The following is a 25,686-nucleotide window of genomic DNA, read 5'->3' as shown; positions in this document are numbered from 1 at the left end:
GCGCTAGCTTCGTAAACATCATTATGATTTTTAGTTCGGACGATGAAAAATTTTTATGGACGGATTTTAAAACGGTATGACGAATTTAAGATATAAAGTCAGTTGCGTAATTTCAACCAAATGCTTTATTAATCGTTTTTTAGTGAATTCAGAGGGCACGGATCGGAAGGTAAGTGTGTTTGAGTCAAATCAGCAGCAGAGCTTTTGGAGTATTCATTAAATCCACCTAAGAAATGAGAAAATTAGAGTGGCTTTCCTTACTACGACGGGAATTAGAAATAAACCCTAGTTGATATTTGTATGCTCTATTCGAATTGATGATCAATTAAACGAAAAACCACAAAGTTAGTGAGTTACAAGACCCTCCTCCGTATATAACGTATATTCGTTATGAGTCAGGTAACACAGTAGAGCCAGGAAGCGCGGAATGTAGTTTTAATTTACTCGAAAGGCTTTAATTTGCTTGCTTGCCAAGGTAGGCTCGGTAAACTTGTGGCTACAGGGCCGCTCACCCTCGTGCCATTATCACTGTTTGCACTGTGTGCAAATGTCACTGTTTGGTCCACTTTATGGGCCGGAGGAATTTTGGCTCCAATTTTCTTTAAAAATGATGTTTGAAGGTAATAGTTAATGGTGACCGCTATAGAGCAAATATCACTGACTTTTTATCCCACTATTGGTGCCCTGAATGTAAAGTAACTATAGTTTCAACAAAACGGCGTGACATGCCAACATGAAACGTTCGGTGAACGAATAATTTCGAATAATTAATCGGCACCAGCCGAAATTGACGAAAAAGTTTCAAGTTTTCTCGGGCTCCCGTGAGAGACTAATGGTAAATCACTGCGATTTTGGCTTATCCCTAGACTCTAGAGGCGTTTCAATAAAAATGCGAAGTATAATACATTCTCTTTAGAGCTATCTTCGTCAGCGCTAGTGCAGTTAATCATAAGAATCCAACATACATATATGCATAAAATGATAATATGATGCTACATGAGTTGTCCCCCCTACTAACAATTTGGGTCTTATTACACTCTTATGAGGGCATTTAAGACCAAAATTGGTCATAAAAACCGCCATAAGAGTACAATAAAACTCACTTTTTTGTTTGGACCCCTAGTAAAAAAGGAAACCGACCCGCAGTCGCTAAATTTCGTATCCTTCAAGTTTGCCTTGAAACACAAAACTGCGACTTTGATCCCCGACACTCGACAACGCAAGTAACAATTCCAGGTTTTATTACATTGCCCACTCTTCAAAAGGTTTTTATTTCCTCTTTAAGCATCAAGTTAAAAAAATTAAGTAGTCATATCACGCTTAATTTCTGGCAAAACCATTTTAGTTGCTTCCTGTGACAGGAAAACCGATTGATTATAACATTGTTTCTTTCTCACTTCTGGGGTATTTCCGTCCGTATGGAAAACTGCCCTTATACTTCCTGTTTTTAGAAAAGGGGATCGGGAAGACATTAATAACTACCGAGGAACCTCAGCATTGTATGTCACTTCGAAGTTATTCGAGCTTGTAATCATGACTCCGCTGCTGTCACACTGCAAACAATACTTAAGTGATGATCAACATGGATTCATCGCAGGTAGATCAACCACTATAAATCTGCTCTGTCTCACATCATATATTGCGGAAAGCTCAGTGGATCGTGCTCATACGGACGTCATCTATCCTGATTTATCTGCGGCGTTCGACAAAATCAATCATGCTATTGCAATTACCAAATTGGAAAGACTCGGTATTGCCGGGAGTGTGCTGCATTAGTTTAATTCCTATCTCGCAGGGTGTAAACTGATTGTGACGGTTAAAGGTTTTCAATTTAATGCGTTTTCGGCCTCGTTCGGAATCCCGCAAGGCAGTCATTTGGGACCGGTAATCTTCCTGCTGTACTTCAATGATGTCAGCCACGTTCTTAAAGGCCCCGTTTATCCTACGCTGATGATCTGAATCTCCAAGGTCGCTGCAATCCGTCTTTAACGAGAGCTTGACACTTTTATGGATTGGTGTAACTTGAACTGCATGCTCGTGAATCCTGAGAAATGCTCTATTATTTCGTTCGCACGAATGCGTCAACCTGTTATTTTCAACTAAATACAAGCTCGATGGTACTGAAATCCAACGTGTCGACCAGGTGAAGGATCTCGCCGTTATCTTCGACAGTCAGTTATCGCTTAGAGGACACATTTCCTACAATGTGGACAAAGCATCCAGAACTCCAGGATTCGTCCTCCGCATCGCTAAAGGCTTCACCAACGTGTATTGTCTTAAGGCTCACTCATCCGTTCGACTTTCGAATACGGTTCCATTGTTTGGCATCCGTATTATCAAAACGGGATGGTCAGGATTGAGTCGACTCAAATCCGCTTACGTTTTGCACTCCGTTATCTTCCTTGGCGAGATCCGTTCCGATTGCAGAATTACGAGAGTTGATGCCGGTTGATCCATTTGGAGCTACTTCAGGTGCGCAGGAACGCCACAACAACTAAATTTGCTTTATTAACAGTTTCATTTTGGTTTTATAGTTAGTTATAAACTCGTATCTTCTTGGTATTGTATAATACCATAATAAAACCAGAGGTAATGATTAATACCGCAACAAAACCTTTAGAGAATTAAAATATAACCGAGCGACTTTAGAATTGTTATTTGTGCATCAGGTATCGCTTTCAGCGAATTCGACGACGCTCGTTCGAATTCAGCAGTATGGTTGCTCCCCATCACCAACGCTCCATCTATCACTAACTGCTGGAGTGCTGGATCTATCGGAAACTCTGCTGTGAGCGCATTACCCACCACTCCGAAGGCGCCGGTCTCTCCAGCTCCTATAGGGCTCCAGACTTAACTATAGTTCCTTAAGCGCGGAAGAACGGCGATGCATTAATTACAGTATCATGGAAAGACGAGGTGAAGTGAGTAAGGAAATGACATGTACATCAGTCGTCTCGGGTTCTCTGCTAAATATTGTTTTCACTGGTCTCTCATCTGGCATCCTTGCTACGTGGCTAGCCCATTGTACCCTGCCGTGTTTTAGTCGCTTCACAATATCCGCCTCTCTGTATACTTAATATGTTTCATGATTCATGCGCCTGCATCACACTCTTTTGTCTAATATGCCGCGAAGAATGGATCGCAGGATCTTACGCTCAAAAACGCCAAGAGTTCGTCGGTCGCTCTCTTTCAACGTCCACGCTTCGTGGCCACCGAGTACCACTGGGAGAGTTAGTATCTCATAGAATGCGAATTTTGTACGGAATTGCAGGCTTCGGGAGCTCAGCTTTTTTACATCACGACTCATATTGTTGTCACATGTCACTAACGTACCAAGGTAAGTAAATTCGTCGACCACTACAAATGTATCTCTATCTATTACCACTGCAGTTCCATCACCCGAAGGGCTACCACGCTGCTGCAAGAATCAATCATAAATCTATAATCATAGACAATTATTGAGGAACACTAGAAAGCTTCAAGCTCGCTGGACTGTCCGAGAACATGCTGATGTTAGCATGTCTGTATTTTCTTTTAAGACAAACGTTTGTACATTCTGAGAAATTGTCCCATGAAATAATAATATAATGAAATAAAAGTTATGAGACAAAGACCAGAATGTGTCCAACATTCATAATGGTAGGACTTTATTTGTAAATGAAGGACATAACAACAGAATTTTCCAAATATGTTTTCTTTTATCTCGAGAAAGTAAGCTGTTTATAGAAGGAACAAGCTAACAAAGAAGAATTTGTTTTTGCGATCAAACGAAGATAGAACCAAGAAGTATTTCGATAAATAAAACATTCAACTTATTCCTTCAATCCACATATGCTTCCCTTCGATTTCAGGACGAGGAGAATTTCCCGTACATTCTTCCAGTATTGCGGACAGAAGGATGGGAGGCACTTTGTCTCGCTTGTTTGTTCTGTCCTTTCACTATTCCTGCAAATGGTCACTCAACAATCGAAAATATATGGCAGTCATTTGAAGAGTTTAGGAGTATGCTTCTTGCTTTTGCTGAATGGGTTGCTCTTTGTTAGCCAACGAGATCAGCTGCATGTGTCATTTATGTTTTTTTCATCTCACTATCAAAAACATTGATTGCCTTGCGATGTTGTCTCATTTTCTTCTGATTATTACTTTGAATAAATCATGCAATTGCGCTAACATACCCATATTATTTATTCAAAATATAGTATGAACATTTTTTAGGTTGCAAACAAATCTTTGCCTGGTGTTGGTACGTTAAAAAATTCAAAATAAAGCTGATTATTTTATGTTTGTTCAATTGACATTTTGTCTTTCCCGTATAAAAATATGAACAATTCACAAGAAAAAACATGAAAACAATTTATTGTACCGTAGCGAAAAGGGCTATGCAGAAGAAACTTCCGCAGTAATTTATGTAAATACAATTTCCGTAGAACCATAATTGTGCCTCATATAGGCACAAATCTTCTTAGGGTACAAATCAGATCCAAGTGGAAAGCCCTTCTAGACGTCAAACAGTATGTATACCAATTACAGCAAATGCACGAAATAGAGACGGTGGCTGAAGCAAAGTTTTGTCCTGCGTGGGTTGAAATCGCAGAGCGAGAGAAAAAAAAAGATTGCCACCGGGATAACAATGATGATGCTTGCCTTCCTACACAATAAAGGCTGGGTGCGTTGGCGTTCGGATTAAACATATTTATTCTGCTGAATGTTACGGATGAATCCCTTGCTTTCAGCTTTCAACTACGTAATCTAGTATGTACCTGACTCTAAATTTTTCTTTCATTCAACGATGTTACCGTTACGCATCTTTTGGGCCGAGCCGCATTCTGCACATTTACTTGTTACAAAAATTATTAACTTAAATTATTAATTATTATTGAAATTATAAACGATTAAAGAAGGATCTTTTTAGGTATTTAGTAAATTAATTTAAATAAATTATGAAAATATTGCTGCAGATGCAGATTCGTAAATAACTTTACTGCCGGGGACCAACATATATACGGGTCATTCCACGTCAAGTGCCCGAGTCACCTGTAATAGACCTTCTCGGATTTTCACCAAACTCGACCAGATTGTTCGTTTTGGGTCAAAAAGCAAAAATTTGGTTATAACATTTTTGTAGCTATAGAGTCAGTATCAAGGTAAAATCAGTCTTCTAGCATCATTTCATTAAACCAATTTGACAAATTAATTAGCAAAAACCTTGTTATGTACAATTTGAATTAATCGAAAGGGCTCTTTACTCCCTAGATTTAACCACTTAATGTTTCATAGATGGAATGCGTAAAGTCTGTATTATAATATTACGTCATATTTTTTTAATGATGAATAGAAATTATGCCAATATAATGAAACCTCAATAAAGGCGAATAAATGAATAAATGCTGTTATCAAGCATCATCAGTTGTATTCGGAATGTTGGTTTTTACAGCTGCAGATGATGATGGATAGTAATGATAAAATTTTTCATCGTACGAAGAGTTGAAGAAGAAAAAAACTGAGCCATTACGTTATCGTTTTCCGAACTCGGTAGCATTGACTATTGACCAATAAAACTGAAAAACGATTTGAGCTCACTGAGGGGATGATCATTGACACCCCATAGCTCGGGCAAAGCGTATAAGCGCATATCCGTTGGAAACCGGTACGTGACTTTATTACCGCACGAACGTTTACAACTCTATTGTGCATCAAAAGTGCATTCACGAAGCTGCCAACACCACATCACTTATCCGAATGAATGCTCATCGCGTAAACCGCGATGAGAAAGTTGGATTTTTGGGCAAATAAATAGTTGTTCCTCTGTTTGAGTGTTTCCGCCACTCTAGTTCAATCCCATCGCGTCCTTTGCGAGTCACCTTCATATTGCGCGCCCACATGTCCTGGAAACAATTAAAATTGTCGAGTATGTTTCTATTGGAATTCAAAGCAGCGAGTAAACTCTTAATGCGGACGGATATACTATAGAATTGTCTGTGGGAATATGGAAAAAGGTTTGATGGTCAGCGTTGTTGAATTAAAAAACCATTAGGATCAGGAACGTTACGATTACGGTATGTGCCATAGGTACGTGCCATCCTTGAATAACCTGGCCTTGTGTATAGTATAACTCCCAACCAGCAGTACGTTCCCAATTGGAACGTGTTGCCCGGGAAGAATAACTGTTGACTGACTTCGTGACTGCTAAGCTTTCTCGTCCGACAGTCACTGTTCATATCCAAGCACGCTTTTTTACTCAACTCAGGCTGCTTCCTCTGATGTCCTTGTTACGAGCAAGTTCCTCTAGTGCAGGGCTAGAAAAGCTTTCAAGGAACAATTTATGTAACATTGCTTCAACTAGAAGGGCAAAGTGTCAAGACAGATGAATTTCATTACCGAGTGAATAACAAGTTCGCGTGATGTGGTTGAAAATGTGTCCGATAAGATTGTAGAAATATGCATTTTGGGCTGTCTTCGTTTGCCAACCGTCGACGTTCATCCAGGCACAACCTGTGCATTGATTTAGGTTTATGCTCTGGCCCAGAATGTACGTGTTGCTTTAACTTCTCGTTTTCGTTGGATTTTCGCTGCGGTAAACGGAGAATAAGTAGCCAAATTATTTGTGGGAGTGGGTCTATTTATCCGAAAATAATAACACCCACACAAATTTGCATGACGTTTCGTTTGAGTTTCGACGTTCTACTTAGTGGTCAATTTAAAAGTCAACATTTGAGTATCAACCCTAAAGCTTTGTGGGTCGAGTGCTCTAGCAACGTTCAGTGTTCTGCTAGACAGGCACTCATCGGGAACTTCTGAAACAACAGGAAATCATTACCACATCACGTGATAACTCCCACACTCAAAACACATCAAATCTTCTACTCGTTAGTGCTAGGTATATAGTCCTACCAACAGTAGCAGCAGAACCACCAGCAGCAGCAGGTGTAGAAATAAGCACCTGCTGTACCCCGACATTAGGGAGGAATTCACTTCCGATAGGTAAATTCAGGTCAGAAAATGGCATGCGAGTAACTAGAAATGGTTTTCTGGCTAACCATGCAGTACAGTTCTGCTGTTCTATGAAAATAGCACTATTGAATAACCTCTTCCATAAATAATTTTTATTTTTCCTCCACTGAACTAAATGCGCAAATCAGATTATTCTTTATAATCTGATATTTTATATTTAGAACACATATGAAAAATTCTATAATTAGTATAAAAGTGTATAAAAATTTATGTCTAAATTTCAGGCTTCGAACAGAATAGTTGCTATTCTGTTTAACCTAAGAGTCGCCTTTACACCAATATTAACTGGACATTTTGGGAACATTACGGGACACTGCTGTAATAAATGTTAACCACCAGTAATAAATGTAACAGCCATGCAGAACGAATGCTAAACTCCGCATTCCATGCACTGCAGTCAGAATAGGAAAATGAATTTTCCCATCCTTAACCTACCGTATCAATTACATTCACAGATCCAGACAAACTCGCAAAAGCAACGCTCATTAAAATTAAATGAAACGTTGTGTTCAAGTCCCAACATTCATGCTCTTTGGATTGTAGCCACAGAGCGTCTGATATTTGTTGAGCTACACTTTAAATGTAATATCAACCACGTTCTGCGTGTTTTCGTTTTAACGATTTGCAGCAAACAATTTGAACAATTAAGAAATCTTGTCTTAGTTTCACTTCACCAGTAATATCGTTTGCACAAGATTTGTATGAAAACTAGAAAACATATATAGAAGCACAAAATAAATGTTCAAGCTATTGCCGCAATATCTCGCCTTCAGCACCTCACCACCACTTCTTTGTCTCTTTGCAGGTCATAAACCGAGATCATTGTTATTTTAATAATTGGTTCCTATCTATCCGTTTTATGAAACATTTTTCTAGTACAGTAAGCTTATTTACTCATATCCAGTTTCGTAGTCCCGCAATATTACTTGTTGTTAGCTTCAGGAAATTTCAGATTTTCAGGACGATTGTTGTGTAACACCATGGTATTAGATGGTATTTACAATTAAGTTCAGTTCTTTTTCAAACTCACCACTCATACGAACATGCTAAGGTTTACTTTACTCCATTGTGCGCCTTCCACTCCGATACCATGCCGGACGTTCCATGCCGTTCCATTACTATTGAATCTGGATGTTTTATTCTTCTGGCCACCCGAGGTCTTCACCGATTAGCTCGTAGAATTTTTGATTATGTTCAACGAAAAACTTGCGTAACTTTGACACTACCACCGGATCAACCCGAGGGTGCTTGCGTCCTTTCGTTTCCCGCAGGCACTTGTCTCCGGTTTCATTGCGCAGGCAGTAGAAACCTTTCGTCTCGTTGAAGTAGAAATTATTGCTTCCAATTCGGGGCTCGATTCCTGTAGAATAAGGAAGATGATTGAAAAATTGATTGCAATTATCAGTGATAAGGGAAAATACATTTACTTTTGCAGAAATATAACAAATAGCGACTTGAAATTAAATAAAAAAGAAAATTTTTCAGTTGTATCTGTGTTCGAAAACAGACATTGATAGAGCTTGCAAGTCGTAGGCGAAATACGTATCTGTCGCGAATAAATATAAATAGTAGCATTTGATTGGAAAAGTTTTCTTGGAATTAAATAAAAAGAAGAAAACTAATCCAATTTAATTCTACTATCTATATTTATTCTTGACAGATGCGTATTTCGCCTACGACTTGCCGGCTTCCTCAGTGTCTGTTTTCGAATTGAGGAAGCCTGCAAGTCGTAGGCGAAATACATATCTGCCAAGAATAAATATAGGGTACGGGAGGGTATTTCCAGCCCATTAAGCGGCAGCTTGAACAATATTCAGGAATTACGTTGAAACTATATTTATTCGAGGCAAGATTTTTATACCAGTTGATAGAATATTATTTACTGAATATCGGCGTGTATTTTGGTTTTAACGAAACGCTACTGATTTTGAGTTATAGTCGCGAGAAATGATGAAGTCACTGCGGCTAAATTGATCCCATTTTTGATAGTGGTAGTGGTGTCGGTGTTTTTTAAATCCGACCGGCCGAAACAGCCTGCACAGGGATTAGATGCTTTGCAAAAACAGATCAAAAGAGAGACCGATTGATAACGTGTCGCTATTGCCTACATTCCGGGCTCATTGAAGATAATTAGTTTTGCAGTGACAACAGCTTGCTGCTGGCGCTAGTGTATCATTGAATCGTTCATATACATTAGCGCCAGAAGCAAGTGGTTGTCACTCAACTACTAGCTATGTCAACACGATCACAACCATCCAGATATTGCATGCATACATTTGAGACCCAGTCATTTTCTTTGTAGTATTTTATTTTCTCAGCTTAATTTTTTGCGTAACAAACATAGTTTGGCGTACTTTAAACTTCAGTAACATTAGCAAAACCAGAACTCACAGGAACTAAAATAATAAACTATCACGAACTATATCAATATACTTTATTCATGTAATACACAAATGAAGAGCCAAATACTTATGTCAGGCTCCTAATTAATTTAAATACTGGTCAATAGGTATTGCGCGAGATTTTTTTCAATTCCTCTTCGTTCCAATAAGAATGGACCACAGATAGTGTTACCCAGCGCTTCAAGCGACTACGCTCACACATACACAAACTAGCGCATTCTTCTTCGTGAGGTGTTTTATATTGCTTAGCCCAAACACTAGAATTTAGCACTATTTGCGTCGGAAATCACAAAGTTTCAGATTTTTGTCAATTGAATTCAGGAAAAATTATAGAAAAAGTCTTTCACGTCAAGTTTGTTTTGCAGAATTCATTTTTGTGATGTGAATAAAAGTTAACGTTTGGCAGAAAAAATATCACAAAAATAGTTTAAAATAAAATATTGATTTTTCTATGACGTCAACCTTCCTATGTAGGGGTCAGTCCCGGTGTATTGGATAGCATTCACGCCTCTCATGCCGAGGACCCGGGCTCAAATCCCAACCCCGCAGAAGTTACGAATAACAGAAGCTGTTAAAGGGACTATAATCTAACAAAAAAGTAATTGGATAAAAGGCATTCGATTTAATAGTTACGGGTAAGTTTTATTGATATTGATATTGAGGGAATTGAAAATCTGTTCAGGATTTGGCCCCTTGCAAAAATAAAAATCATCGAAAATGTCTCATACGGGCTAGTGTTATTAGAGATTTTCATTTCAGTTTTCTTTATGCTAATATAATTTAGTTTGAATGTTTTCATTCCTCAATCCTTTCCTTTTCCTTTGTGTTGTCATTCCATCGTTTCTTTTTTGTGTTTTTGCTTATTTTGATTATAAATTTGGTGTAAATCTATTTTACTAATTTTTTAAATTTATTTATTTACTTGCTTCTTGATGGGCTTTCCAACCAACAGTTTGGTGTTAAAATTCAATGCTTTATCATTTACCAACGAACAGTTAGAAAAATTTTAACGTTTTATTAGGTTTCATCTCTGCAGGTATTTTCAGCAAAGATTTTGAATTATTTAGGAAGTGGATTATTAAAGTGTCTATTTCAAGATCTTTTGCTGATGTCCTTCCTCAAAATACGCAACATTTTTTTCTTGTATATTGGGAGATTCATTTATAGTTATCCACCGCACAACTCAAAAACGAAATGCTCTTTCATTGTTGCCGGGTCGGTTTTGTTATTATTGGAAGAAATTACACAGAAATCATAAAGTTTTATTTACCTTTGACGCTACAGTTATGTAAACTACATGTTTGTTCACAACATTCTGACAATAATTCTAGCGCGGTGTTTACTTCAAGCGCGGTGTTTCCTTTGGACCGCGTTTATCGCAAAGCACCCAATCATATAAGAGGCTTGTCTGTAGCCAAAACCAGGTCTCTGACAAGACGTCATAAGAGGTTTACAAGTAACTAAAAACATGCCCCTGAGCCTGACAGGACGTCATGCTTTCGTAGCAATGGGTTCTATTCTCAGTTACCTCACTGGTCGACTGCTGGACTGCTTGATTGCTCAACTGGTCGACTAGCCTGCTCGACTGGACTGGTCGAATAGACTGCTCGAGCTGATTGCTCGACTGTACTGTTCGATTCGAGTGGTCGACTCAATTGCTCTATTGGACAGATCGACTTGACTGAACAGCTTGATTTAACTGCTCGACTGGACTACTTGACTCAGTACTCATCCTGACTGCTCGATTCAACTGCTCGACTTAACTGCTCGACTCGATTGCTCTTCTCTACTGCTCGACTCAACTGCTCAACTGAACTGTCGATTGAACTGCTTGATTTAACTGTTCGATTCGACTGCTAGACTCAACTGCTTGACTGGTCTGCTTGGTTCAACTGCTCGACTTAACTGCTTGATTTAACTGTTCGACTTAATCACTAGACCCGACTGCTTGACTAAACTGTTCGATTCGACTGCTTGACTGAACTGCTCGACTCGACTGCTCTACTGAACTACTCGACTTAACTGATCAATTAGCCCATTCGAGTCGGCTGCTCGACTTACTACTCGACCTGACTGCTCGATTCACCTGCTCGATTTAACTTCTCGATTTGACAGCTTGATTCAACTGTTCGACTTGACAGCTCGACTGGACTGTTTGACTAAACAGCTTGATTCAACTGCTCGACTAGACTACTCGATTTGACTGCTCGACTCAACTGCTTGACTCGACTGCTTGATTCGCCTGCTAGACTCGACTGCTCGTCGCGATATCAACGTGCCGCTCATTTGAATGCGTTCGCGGCAGAAAATGTACGATTCAGAGCCCTTTTGCCCGCTTCTAGAATCAGCACATTGGAGATAATGTTTTTATTCAGTTAAATAAAACCCAATGCGAGCATAAAAACTACAGGGATACCTCGATATAAGACAGCCTCGTTATAAAACAACCTCGATATAAGACAATTCGATATAAGACAATTTTTGTCTTATATCGAAACAAATCCCTTTGACATAGCTGGAAACAATACCAGAGCTTATTTTCCATTCTGAAATCGGCGCCATGAAGATGTTCATTATTTCAAAATAACCCCAAAAATAATAAAAATTAATAGTTCAAACAATAATAAATAGTTCAAAACCCGTATACACATAACACAGAGCAAAACTGGCGACCGCTAATGCAATTTTTTTTATTGAAAAAACCATGTTTCGATATAAGACAATTTCGATATAAGACAACTTTTAGAAATTATAAATTGTCTTATATCGAGGTATCCCTGTATTTGGTTCAGTTTCAGGTTATGACTCTTTTATGTACAACATCTTCAAGCTATACTATTGTAATCGTAAGAATTTCGCATGCCGTGGAAAAATGGAATGTATCAGCAATTTTTCTAACATATTTTTATATTTTCCGGATCGCCAGATTCGGACTCGACTAGTATTAAATAAATTTAGAACACATGTACTGCGACGAAATTGTAGTTTAATGCTAATAAAATATTTATTGCCAAATTTTGCAATTTTACTCTATTTTGTCATGTTGTGAGTACCCCGACTGTCTTCTTTGTGGCTATTTTTACCCTAAAATGATTCTAAAAATGATTCACTTGAGTTCATTTAAAAAAAAATTTATGCATTTCAAATTTAGCAATAGCAAATGATATTATAGAATTATTGAGAATAGATATACTGAGTATTGTGTTTGTAATAGATTCCTTAAGTATTTTTAACTACATACTTTATCGTAGTAAAACGGTTTTACCCCACTTTTCCCTAACTATTTCCGACTCTACTTTCGAATCCAAATCACCACTGAAATTAACGATGGTGCACCGTGCAAGTGTCCAATAAAAGGAAACAGGTGAAGCAAAATTGCACAATTATCAAGTGTTGCGAATTCCCTTCTCTATAAGTGGACTTTCCGGACACTTGTTCACAATTGAAGCACTTCGTTAGCGACGATGTTTTTAACAACATTCGATTTTATGAATACGTGTATGGTGTTGTTGGCTGTATTCTTAATCAAATGGCGTTCATGCAGGTTTTCTGTAGGCTGTAGTAAATTGAAATTTGGTATTAAGTGACGGGTGTCTCTACAACCGCAATAGAAGATTAGTTAACCAAGAGATAAAAAATACTCCAACTTTAAAAATACCTATTCTTTTTTGGTTTGTATTCACCAATATTATTTTTTGATATTATATAATATCCTGATCAATTCTTTTCGAGCATTTGTACTCAATCAAATGGTTCCATTTGTCATGGAAAGATGAGAACGTCACTGAATGTTTAAAAAAGAGTGTTTTTCGATTCTTTGGTTTACTAAGAGTTAATACCAATACCATTGGAATATGTTGAAAAACTATGATAAAAGGTATCGATTATATATAACCGAAAATGACAGACAACAAGTTTTACTTCTTCTTTTAATAAATAAAATGATTCTTACCTAAAAAATCTTCGATCCTCCGAAGCTGCGATACTGGATCCTCAATTAGCTGGTCGCCATTCACAACGAGCATTTGTTCTCGTGGAAAAACTTCCAGCCATCGATGCACATGAACGTGGTACTGCGATATCGCCAACGGTCGATATGCTTCATTAACAGTCCCGTTGGATAGTATTGCAAGATCTTCAAATGTCCTGATACCGGTGCGTGAAAATTAGTAAACATATGAATACTAAATGATAGAATATAGCATACAATAGAATATAGAATGGCAAAACTATTTCATTTCTTAGTAACCGTCAATTCCTAACGTCGTTGTAAAGATTTATGAAAAATTATTATTCAGAAATGAAAAATTTAAAAATAATCAAGGTTTGCAATTGATTTCTTTCCACAATATTTTTTGTTCTGTTTACATATTTTAGGTTCACGAAACATAAGAGGTGCAGAAAAGTTATTTGTTAAGTTGTTGGATTAGCCCGGACGGAAGCTCTACTACAAGTTCAGTAGTTAAACAGCAGATAATGATAACCGAAACCCCAAAATAAGAAGCTCATAGCAAAACTTCATTCATTCTTGTGTAACAACATAAAACTGGTGAACATATAAAATTTCCATAGTTGTTTGTACTAACCTTGATAGAGGTGATGTGGAAGATAAAGTCTGCTGTTGTGGTAATGTTGCTGTTGCTGCGTGGCTCCGCAGCTGCGTATAATCGGATATCGCCCTCGTCACCGGTTCCCGTACTATCAGTAAGAGCTTTATGGTGGCATTCATTGCCCGTACTCGCTCTGGGACCTATGGTATTAAAAATTGGAAATAGATAGCATTAAGTAATAACGTTAAATCATGTGTTTATAATTATTGTAAATCCGATATATTACTGTGCTAATGAAATTCAATATAATTCCATAGAACAAGAATCAACTCGTCGTAATCTACCCTCAAGTACTTTTTTTGCACACTTTGGTTTTTCGATTATTAGGAACGAGGCAACTTAGGGACCATTCATTTATTTCTCAATATTCGTCACGTAGTTTTTAAATGGTTCCTAAGTTGCACCTTTCTTGAGTAATCGAAAAAAACAAATCGTGTAGAAAAAGACTTGAGTGTACATTTATTTCCATGTTTTAGGCAAAAATCAGTCTCCAGTCATGCATTATGGGTTAAAATTGTATTTCAAAGTTTACTACTAAAATTTGAATAAGATCTTTTAAAGATCGGGGTTTTAAACAAGACGTCAACGTACGAAGTATGACGCAAATGTAAGTTGGGTGAACCATCATCAATCTCTATATTTGAACGAACAAAAAAGTTTTCGGAACAAAGTTTTATCATCCCTCTAAAGTGTAACAGCTCTATTGAATTTTAAATCGATTTCATGTAGCACGAAACAAGTGATAAAAATAGAAACGAAAAAACTGTACGAAAACGAAAGCAGCAAAGTATACATACCTCGGGCGTCACAAAGTAGCTTGGACTTTTTTCGATGGTAATCTGACCGCGGAACGAGTGAGGCATTTTTTTCCGGTACCATTCCAGTCCTTTCAGATAGTTTTCGTCGCGGTCGAAGAAGTGAATTTCGCCTGCTGCTTTCTGAATTCGCGGGTGGAGATAAAGCATCTCCAGCAGAGCCCGTGTGCCACATTTTCTCACTCCAATTATCAAGCACTAGTTGGATAGAAAGTGCAAAAACGGTACACGAAAACACCATCAGCAACAGGAGCACCAAATTTGCCGAAAAGACAAAGGAGAAAGAAGAAAACACAGTTTTCGATATGAGTGCAATTGCCGAGAATTTATTCTGCCAATAAATTACTTGCGGAAGTCGTCTGCTGGTCTTGGGGAAATGGATCCTGTTTGGAAACACCACAGGATGATTAATCACCGGTGGGTTCGGAATGTGATTTGTTAGTATGGCAATCTTGTTTTCGGATATGGCGGTTGCAGCCTGCGGGAGAGAAGTGAAGTAGACAAAGCATTACTTTTAGCACTGTGCCAAATAGCTGTTACTTTGAATGTTCGACTTATTTTTTTTTGCATACGATTCTATGACCATAATCTATAATAAATTGATGCTTTGGGTACTTCGGAGCATTGATCACACAGATTGATTGCTCCGTAAGATACTTCTGCAGAGCGATAATTACCCGAATATAATATTGGTCAACAAGGGCTTTTACGGCTCAATTGAATTTGGAAAAATTAAAGATTATATTTTTCAAATATGTTCGACGTTTATTTGTGGTTTCTAGACTAAGTTGTTGTCCTATAAATTAAAGCTATTGCCGGCTTCAAAGTCTAGCGCAGGTTTGTCGTTTTTGGATTTAATTTATATTTCAAATGAACAAATATGAGGACGCATGGTTTTTTGTGTAATGCACAGTACAAGGCGTTCCGCTTGAAGCGCTAATTAGAGTCACATGATCGAAGTGGGATGATGGAAAAATGTTCGCAGTATTACATCCAAGGGGTTTCCAGCAAGGCGTATCAGCGCGTAGTAACCAGTGATTACTTTTGTAATCATTTACGAATTAATTAGGTAATCAAAAGTAATCAGTATAATAATCAATGATAATCTTAAGTAATCATTGGTAATCATGATTAATTTTTAGTAATCACAAGAGATTGATTACTGGTTATCAGAGGTAATCAGTAAAGTAATCAAAAGTAACTTTTTTCTAAGGTGCGTAGAAATCATTGTTGTTGGAAATCCCTTGACTACATCTATTACTATCACATATACAATGAAAAACTTGCATAATATTATGAACGAAAAATTTGATCCATAAAGGTCTAGGGTAAATTAACCATTAGTGGACCCTTTAATGATTGGGTTGTTTTCTTCTATGAATAATTTAAAGCTGGTAATGTTAAACACCTAACCGATGGCACTTACAATATTAGTAGGTTTCGATTAAACCTGAAAAAATACCAATTTATGTGACAAACCTCTATATTTTATATATTTTTCAAAACAAATTGGAATGTTCGTTTTCCTTTTATGGACTCTTTGGTTTACAATAGGATACCGACCGGGTCCATTATAGGAATTCTAAAAAATTTAGCATGGAGAAGGTCCACTAATGGCGACATATTTGGCATTATTAACCATATAATGGACGCTCACTTGTTGAAAATGTTGATTTTAAGGCATTGATAATTAAATGCAGCTAAAACTAAAATGTGTATTCTGTTTAGTACTTTCTTTTTCATGTTATATATCTTCAGGAATAAGAAGTTAAAGCTAACAAACGCCGAAACTGTACCCGGGGTCCATTATAGGTAAAGGTTCCACTATAGGATAACTTACCCTATATACTGTTAAATATTTCCACCTATTAATTAATCGGAACTACTTTAGAATTCTCATACAAGGTACAGACTCAGATTTTGCACCCAAAAATGCGCAGAAGCAATTCAAAAGTAGGTTATTAGTTACCGTAAATAATTCAATTATTGGGACAAATATCTTCCAAAATAGGACAAATTTTCAGCCCAAACTCTGAGTTTATATATTTTAAGGGATTCTGCTTAATTTATATCAAGTTTTATGTAACTCTAAGAAATTTGTATTTAAAAATATCTAGGAATGTGGAATAGAATATTGATTTTTAGATTTTTTACAGTCGAAATGGAACTTACCTGTATACTGTACACTGCGCTATCGTACAAAATATGAAACGTAAGAAAAAGCGATAACAACATAACAGATAAAAACAAAGCCGCTAGCTTAGGACGGGAGACGCCTACAACGAGGACGCACTCTGAGTGGGAGGTGTCTGCTGGCCCGATGGGCCTCATAGCCGCCTTGGGTAACCATCTGAAAGGAAGAAAAAGCAGATACAGAGGTCAATCATAGGTAGTTGGTGAGATTCTTTGATTTTAGTAATATTTAAAGGTTCAAACAATATTAAATGGAAGTTTTTAATTTTAAATAAATGTTACCATGAAATCTGTAAGATCCTTTGACAAAGCAAAGCATTATATTTTTGTGGAACCTTCTTTTATCTTCGTCACAACTACATTCATTATTTAATACCAGGTCTTGGGAGCATTGGTAGTTAAACTACACCATTAAAAATTAAAGCGTTATTTGCTAATATAACGATTTTATAAAATCTGACACTACTTTAAGCGCAGCTGGTAGATGCTCATCTCTATAGTTTCGCTACTCCGTTTTTTAACCTAGCAACATATACGTAAATAACGTAAACAACACAACTACAGGAACACCAAAATCATTAGAAGGAGCATTAGCGCAACGATTGGTACAACCTAAATGAATCGAAAAATTCTTCCTACAATGAATGCAATTGTTTCGCCTAGTGACATATATCTTGTGTTTGATAAATCAATATTTCACAACCAATAATTGAAGCATATACCCCTAAAACAATAATAAAAGAATTAACATTATGCTTAGCTGTGCGACTAATGGAGCGTCTACCCTAATAATTTTTGTTTGAGAACTGATTTATCTCAATATTTACGTGTAATCTGATTTTTAATACCTCGTTTTTCGACAACTTATATTGCTATTGCAGCATGAGACAAACAAATCGAGCGGCTAAACGCTCATAAATTAGTCAGCGTAGGTATGTCAAAATATTACTAAATCAGGGAGGGTGTGGGCAAAAGTTGTTTTCACCTAAATAATAAACAACAAAGACAACTGCTACAAATAGTTAAATGATTATTTCTATGTTGAAAAAATATGTTTATATTTCGAATGCCTTTCTTTTTATTATTCAAGCAAAAAGGTATGAATTCACTTTTTTTCATCATCTTTGTAATGGGCTATTCGTCAAATTAAGTAAAACTGCTAAAGCAAACTACATTGTCACAATTTGCCGTACCTATTTTCCATTTTTACACATGAGATCAAAATTATTCGTGTGACCTCATATATTATGTATTCAAAATCATCTGTGTTAAACTTGGATACGTTTTCGACTGTTGATCCTACGTCTTAAAAATATTGAGCAATGGAAGTCACGCAACATCATATCATTACCAACCATAATAAGCATGATATCATGCATCAGATGTCAATAAATTTCGCAAGACATGCAAAAAAATCAACAATACTGGCCAACTACACCACTCGCACGGACAAGTTTAAAAGCACAAATGTGAAACACAATTTCCCAACACTTTCTGGATAGGTTTCAATTGGTCTGTGGGTAGTTCGGCGGTAGCACAACGAATACCAGCGAGCACATAAGCAACGTGTTGCTCCTCGAACAGTCTGGCTACCTAAATATACCACTTGTTATTACTGCACTAGCTGTTACAGAAATTGCATTCTGAGGCCAACGGAATATGCAAAATTATAATAGTATGTTGGGAGTTGTACTTGTTGTACACGCTAAACGACCAAGCATACCGTAAGGGTTAGTCTATATATTGGAAAACTGCTTGCGATGCACACATGCAAACGTTCCCATTTGTAGGAAACGGAACTTCTCATACTCTATTTGAAGGATACTACAAAATGTATTGACTGTCGTCACAAAATGACGAGCTTTAGTATCGCCTAAGAAAAGAAGGGAAAACTTGCTTCTTTTTATTTCCACTTCTATTGAATAAAACGCAAACCAACGATTGAATCAGCAATTTGATCCAAATAGGTTACACGTTGTACTTTTTTCTTTTAGAAATCACATTAAACCTAAATGTTTTGTATTACGAACGTTTCGTTGCATAATTAGTGCATCTAAATTATTGTCACCATGTCACGTTAACCCATCGTAATTATTTTTTAATCACATTATAATAATTGATCAAGATATATAGGAATATTAAATTGTTAAAGAATTGAATTGTTTCCGGCGGAAATAGTTTGCTGGCTGAACGACAGAAATAGTTAAATTTCAATCATAAATCCTTAAGGTTCAAATTTGCCAATCACAATGCTTCCAAAATGATGGTGTTTTTTTTTACTGAAACGAAGCAAAGCAAAGCCTGGGTGCTAATTCCGTTATTGAAATTTGACCTTCTGTTTTTTTATACGACAGACTTCGCAACCAGCTGTTAGAATACAGGACAGTGTGGGGTCAGTGCTACGATCCTATTGACTCTAACAGCCTCTCCCAGCCGAGATTCGAACATAGGACGACTGGCTTATTAGACCAGCGTCTTACCTCGAGGCCAACTGGGAGCTGAAACGATTACTGAAACGATAGCGGTTCTGAAATGGTTCACACAAATATAAAAGTTCAAAATAGACCTCACAGTGGTCCTCAGCCTACTTCTTCGTGGAAACAAGCCGGTATACGAGCAACCTTAGGGGAGTATGGTTTTTTTTTCATGTTGGGTACATTTTCCACTGCGACCAGTTATTTAATCTATTGTGGCCGGCTCCTGTTTATTGTAAGCCGTGGAGTCGTGAGTGATTTCCTCTTGCTGATCGACGGCATTGTCCCAATAAGGTGTTATGCAACGAATTTATCGCCTTTTCGGGAGAATTCATCCATACATCTGAGGGTTGTACTAACATGTGTCATAGAAAGTTTTCCTTTTATGAAGGAGTGCTAGGAGAGTATGGTTAGCCAACTTCGTAGGAAACTAAAGTCTTAAACGGGTCGTGACCGAACGCTCGTGAGGGCTGCACTCTTATCCGTGTGTGTAAGCGAGAGTATGAAGAAGAAAAGAAGAAATAAAAAAAAATCTGCAGCCATACATTCTAGTGTTCCCCTTGCGCTCGCGGGCTGTTGGCAGCTCACGAGCTGTTGGTTTCGTGGTCTTAGTAAGGCAACCTACCGAAAGTTCGGCTTCATAGTACTGCAGGAAATCTGTCGCGAAAGCAAAAAGGTTTGAAACATCCGTGGTGGCAAGGCCCAATTTTACCAGAGCGGTGGGTAGAGTAAACAACGAACTGGGACCGGACTTCGTGTGATGGACTGGCAGCGATCAACGAGAGGATTTATATTGCGGATAAAAGGCCGGTTCTTCAACCATAACCATGCACTGTTGACTGGCCACATGAAGGTAGACTACGAGAAGGAAGCTTTCTACACGCAGCTGGAGATAACGTATGACAGTGATAGCTATTCGCCACGGGACCTCAAGGTCGTCATAGGGGTGATAAACGCCCAGATTGGTAGGGAAACGATGTATAGATCGGGGTGATCGCCCGGTATGATCGGGTCCCATCGCCTGTACACCACCCTAGTAACAATTTGAGTTTTAATGCGCTTTTATTGCGGTTTTAATGATCAATTTTGCTCATCAGAAACGTCATAAGTGCGTAATAAAACTAGCATTTTTACTTGGGCGACACGAACGATAACGACCAGCGATACGTCAACTTTGCAGCATCTGGAAATCAACTGATCTGGTCAACTGGTTTTGAAGTAGGACTACTTCTTTGATTTCTATATTGGGGTGCACTTCAGAAAAACGAAAAGGGAACATGTAACGAAAAGTGGTTATGGTTTACACGCTTATAACTCAGTCATCCCTCAATAGATTCTAGAGATATTGGTATCAATCGATTGGAAATTTTTCAAAAAATTCATTTCTACATAGTTTATTACATGTTTCCCTAACAGACATGTAATAATTAAGAAAATATTAGACGAACATTCATTAATTCAATATTTTCATTTTTTTTCCCTCCCCACGTCAATGCTTCCCAAGCACAGATGACAGAAATATATACGAGATGAGCTATGGTTTAAGCTTCCTTTGATTGTATTTAGTTTACGCCTTGTAATAGAATCCGTTCGAAAATTGTTAGGCTTTAGCTGTTGCTGCTTGCTGCTTCTCCGGAATAAGGCATCGAAGACATCCAAATTCACTGAGCGAGACGCCAACAAACCGAAGAAGCCATCGACTCGTCCGCCAGCGAACGATATGGTTTTCGCTGCTATCAATGCCCTGAATAATCAACGGATCTTCGCTGCAAGCCGTCTTCAAGTAAATCGCCGCCAGCCACAATTGTGACGTTTCAAGCTTGGTCACATTCGTGAAAATGGTTTTGAAATTAGGTAGCTGTCGAAAAGGTTGAAAAGCTGGTCCAAACAAAGAGAGCAGGCGCTTCCGATTCGTTCAAGGTTGATAAAACGGACGATAACAAATTAAATTTGCTAACTGCTGTAAAGGCGGCTCCGATTAAAGCTGTACTACTGGAGTAAATATGCGGCTGCCCCCGAACAAAAATCTACTAAGCCAATGGAATCCACAGCAAAGGCACCGAAAGCCGCCAAAAGAAGTCGTTCCAGCGGAGAAGGTGGCACGAAAAAAGCTGCTGCCCAGATGTAAATTTCCTTGATTTGCATTACTAGTATCTGGTAGAAAACAATCAGTTCTTTTAAGAACTACTGAATAAGTGTACGAAGCAGTTAAATTGATTTTTCTCACATTTTTCCTCAATTTAAAATGAACATGACAAATTGGAAGTTTATCAAGTATGAACGTACGAGCCCGCCAGTAATGTTTAAACTATATTACATGGCAAAATCCTCTGAAAAGCAAACTGCGGCACTTCGTAATTCGAGACGAAGCGTTTAGTGAGAAAATCGAATTGCATCTTCATGTATATATTTGGCCCTAAAAAGAGCTAATTGTTGGATAGTTACAGAAACCTGACCAGATACATTTACTATGAGTATTTGTACTTTGGTGACTGTTTCGGTACGTTCCGAGACGGCGCGCGCATGGCAAACTCACCCGGCAGCCAGCCACACTCACTATAACTTGATATTATGCTTGACTGAGCCGTAGTCAACAAACGAAAGAAAATAGCGTAGCTCTCCTAGCGGCGTGGCTTCTTCTTCTTCCTATCGCTTTTTGCGGCCTTTCCACTGGTTGTCGGTGCCATGACATGAAGACGATGCTTGATCTACAGAAACTGGAAGCTTCAAACAACGTACAAAGTCACGCCTTATTTTCTTCTCTGCCATTCCCTTTTCTACGTGGATCAGCCTTTGTTACAAATTGCTGCCGTTTGCTCTGATATATAACCAACGGTAATCCGAGGAACCACATCATTTTCGCATGGGCATCGGTATCGGTACCGAGAATAACGATCCAAAGCCAAAAAAAGTCGTTCCAAGGAGAATGCGGTCCGAAAAAAGCTGCTGCCAAGCAGTAAATTTCTTCGATTTGTATTATTAATATCTGGTAGAAAACAATCAGTTCTTTTAAGAACTACTGAACAAGTATATGAAGCAGTTGAATTGATTTTTCTCATGAATGATATTCCTCATTTAAAAATGCACATGACAAGTTGGCAGTTTATTTATCCAAGCTTTAACACGTACAGTAATTGGATGTTTAAACGGCATTACGACAAATATTGCGAACTCATGTTAAAAGCATCAGGTTATTGTAACAAATGAACAAACAGATGCAAGCATTCACAGTTTCATTTTGTTTTAATAAGTTGCCTTCTCTTTCCAGCAACTTTCCCACAACAGATCCATTATGGAGTCGAAAAGACCATTATAGTTTAGCCAAATTATTAAATATAAAAGTTCCACACCAATTTCCAACAGTTTCAATAAAAACGCTCGTTAATGAGCAGAAAAAGTTATTGAATAATTGTCCTGTACTATAACATACTTACTGAATACAACTGATCATTTACCTACCTACATATGCAAAATTATGCCATTTCGTGATTCTTTCTGGAAAGCATGAAACGGAAAAGCCACATTACCTGGCAAAATTCTTTGAAAAGAAAACTGCGCCACTTCGTAATTCGAGGCAAAGCGTTTAGTGAGAAAATCGAATTGCATCTTCATTTATATATTAGGCCCTAAAAAGGGCTAATTGTATAGTTACAGAAGCCTGACAAGACACATTTACTATAGGCCGGTATACTTTGGTACCTTCCGAGACGGCGCGCTTGGCAAACTCACCCGGCACAACCACACACAACTGTGAGTGCACGTCTGCCATGCCCGTTGCCGTGCCATCCCTGTCGGCATTAAATGAAAGAAAATAGCGTTACTCTCCTAGTGGCGTGGCTTCTTCTTCTTTTTCCTATCGCGCTTTGCGGCCTTTCCACTGGTTTTCGGTGGCATGAAGACGATGCTTCACATTAGGTTGCTCTGCAGAAACTGGTAGCTCTTCATTAAGGAACCACCGGACACCGGTTTTGTTCAAACAATGTACGGTTTCGTTGTACCGCCTTTCTTTCGTGTCTATGATTCTCTACCCTACGTTTATCCGCCTTTGTTACAACTTGCTGCCGTTTGCTCTGGTATATAATCAGAAGTAAGCCGGCGAACGGCATCATTTTCGCATTGGCATCGGTACGGTGCCGAACAGACAGCAGAGAGTTGCGATTGTATCTCCCTCACTGGACTCGGCAAGGACAAACTAGTAAAACGCAGCGCAGCGGCAGCAGCAGCAGCGGATCATTGTTGGGTGTAGAGTGCGCCGAACGCGTTGGTACCGGAGCATCGATCTATTATCTGCTATATTAGAATATTTGGTTGCGGGAGCGCAAGAGCTTGAATCAATGGAAAATGCTCTGTCCGGTAACCATTGTCACCATTGCCCTGGGAGGTGTTGTTTCAAACATTCAAGCCATTCTGCTGGCCGGATTTTCAACCACAACCCGTCCTTTTTAGGACGAACAAATTTGTTTATGAAGAGATGAAAATTTTCTGTATACTAAATTTCTTTAATTAAATTTCCAAATGTCGCTGATTCTTTAAATCATGAAGAATTTCTTCTGATTTGATCTATAAAACGTTAAATATGTGGTGACTCGCGGTCTTCTAACTCATGACGTTGCTTTAATTTTATTTTTGCTAAAAATTTTTGCCTTCCCACGCCAATGCTTCCCTAACACGGATGACAGAAATATATAGGAGAAGAGCTATGGATTAAATTCCCTTTGAATCAAAGGGATCAAAATTTGATTGTATTTAATTTACGCTCTATAGAATCCGCTCGAAAATCGTTGAGCTTCAGCTGTTGCTACTTCCCCGGAATAAGGCAACGAAGACATCCAAATTCACTAAGCAAGACGCCAATAAACCGAAGAGTCAACGGATCTTCGTTGCAAGCCGTCTAGAAGTATATCGCCGCCAGCTACAATTGTGACGTTTCAAAGTTGGACACATTCGTGAAAAAGGCTTTGAAGTTAGTTTTCAACAAGAGAAAGCTGGTCCAAACAAAGAACTGGCGCTTCCGGTTCGTTCGCCTTCCAAACTTGCTAGCGAGAAGCAAGATTACTAAGTCAATGAAGACCATAGCAAGGCATCGAAAACTCCAAAGCCAAAACAAGTTCTAACGGAGAATGCGGTCCGAAAAAAGCTGCTGCCAAGCAGTAAATTTCTTCGATTCGTATTACTAACAGCTGGTAAAAAACAATCAGTTCTTTTAAGAACTACTGAATAAGTATATGAAGCAGTTGAATTGATTTTGCGAACGGCATCATTTTCGCGTTGTTTGAGTTACAAATAATAATGAGAGTTACGATTTTATCTCCCTTTCTGGACACGGCAAAGGTGGTAAAACTCGGCAGCAGCCGGTTATTGTTTGGTGTGGAGTGTAAATTACGCCGACCGTGTTGGATTCGAAACATCGATCTATTATTGTCAATTGCAAGAAAAATTGTCCAATCAATAAGTGTGCAATCGCTCATAAAAGTGTTATTTTAGCTTAAATCGTTTCGGTTTCTTCGGCGCACTTATTGCTTGGAAGATAACGAAAAAGTGAGCCGAAGATACCGAAACGATTTAATGCAAAATAGCACTTTTATGAGCGATATCGCACTTTGGATGGTACAATTTTACTTGCAATTGACAATAAGCTGCTATAATAGAATATTAAATAAGCTAGAAAACCCAAATTTTGGTCGCGGAAGCAGAACGGCTTAAATTGGTGGGAAATGCTCTGTCCGGTGTTACGATTGGGAGACGAATTGCTCTACATTCGTAGTCCTACTTCAAGCCTGCGCCCGTGCCACTAGGCATGGACCCTTATACTTTTTCTTGAACATCACCAACATACGTTCCCTACGGGTGCGGATATCGCCTCGGATCGTTATCTTATAGCAGTATACGTTTGATCAAAACTGCCGACGGTATATATTGCGCGACAAAGCCTCCATCCTCGGTTAAAATTTCGGCAATTAGGCAACCCGGGAATTGCCATGTTGTGAGGTGCTAGGTGCTTCGATGCTCGAAGACGGATGGCAGGTTATGCTCGAATGTCAATGAGGCCACAAGCGCGGTGCTAGGTGAAGAAACTTCGAGTGCATTCAGTGATTGGTTTGATGGGGAATGCCAATAAATGATGGAGAGGAAAACTAAAGCTTGGAAAAACTATTTAAGCATTTACCACGAGGGAGAATTT

At 38.3% G+C, this 25,686-nt stretch overlaps 2 protein-coding genes across 2 annotated transcripts in view; one reads left to right on the top strand and one right to left on the bottom strand.

The window, feature by feature from the left end:
- Positions 1 to 1,533: 1,533 nt before the first annotated feature.
- Positions 1,534 to 1,959, top strand: LOC128736065 (uncharacterized). The gene is made up of 2 exons (XM_053830547.1): positions 1,534 to 1,750; positions 1,796 to 1,959. The coding sequence occupies exons 1-2, from the start codon at positions 1,534 to 1,536 to the stop codon at positions 1,957 to 1,959; spliced, it is 381 nt and encodes a 126-aa protein (XP_053686522.1).
- A 6,188-nt stretch (positions 1,960 to 8,147) lies between these two features.
- The window catches only part of LOC128737149 (heparan sulfate glucosamine 3-O-sulfotransferase 5), a 29,471-nt gene continuing 11,932 nt past the window's right edge, over positions 8,148 to 25,686 (bottom strand). Inside the window, exons 2-7 of the mRNA XM_053831714.1 lie at positions 17,011 to 17,188; positions 15,185 to 15,316; positions 14,821 to 15,036; positions 14,000 to 14,163; positions 13,366 to 13,559; positions 8,148 to 8,371 (exon numbers count right to left, since the gene is read on the bottom strand). Coding sequence (XP_053687689.1) covers positions 8,148 to 8,371; positions 13,366 to 13,559; positions 14,000 to 14,163; positions 14,821 to 15,036; positions 15,185 to 15,316; positions 17,011 to 17,188 — 1,108 coding nt within the window. The remainder of the gene's footprint in view (positions 8,372 to 13,365; positions 13,560 to 13,999; positions 14,164 to 14,820; positions 15,037 to 15,184; positions 15,317 to 17,010; positions 17,189 to 25,686) is intronic.

This window comes from Sabethes cyaneus, chromosome 2 (genome assembly GCF_943734655.1).
Source record: "Sabethes cyaneus chromosome 2, idSabCyanKW18_F2, whole genome shotgun sequence".
NCBI classification, from domain to species: domain Eukaryota; kingdom Metazoa; phylum Arthropoda; class Insecta; order Diptera; family Culicidae; genus Sabethes; species Sabethes cyaneus.
This window is presented reverse-complemented; position numbering and strand designations above follow the sequence as displayed.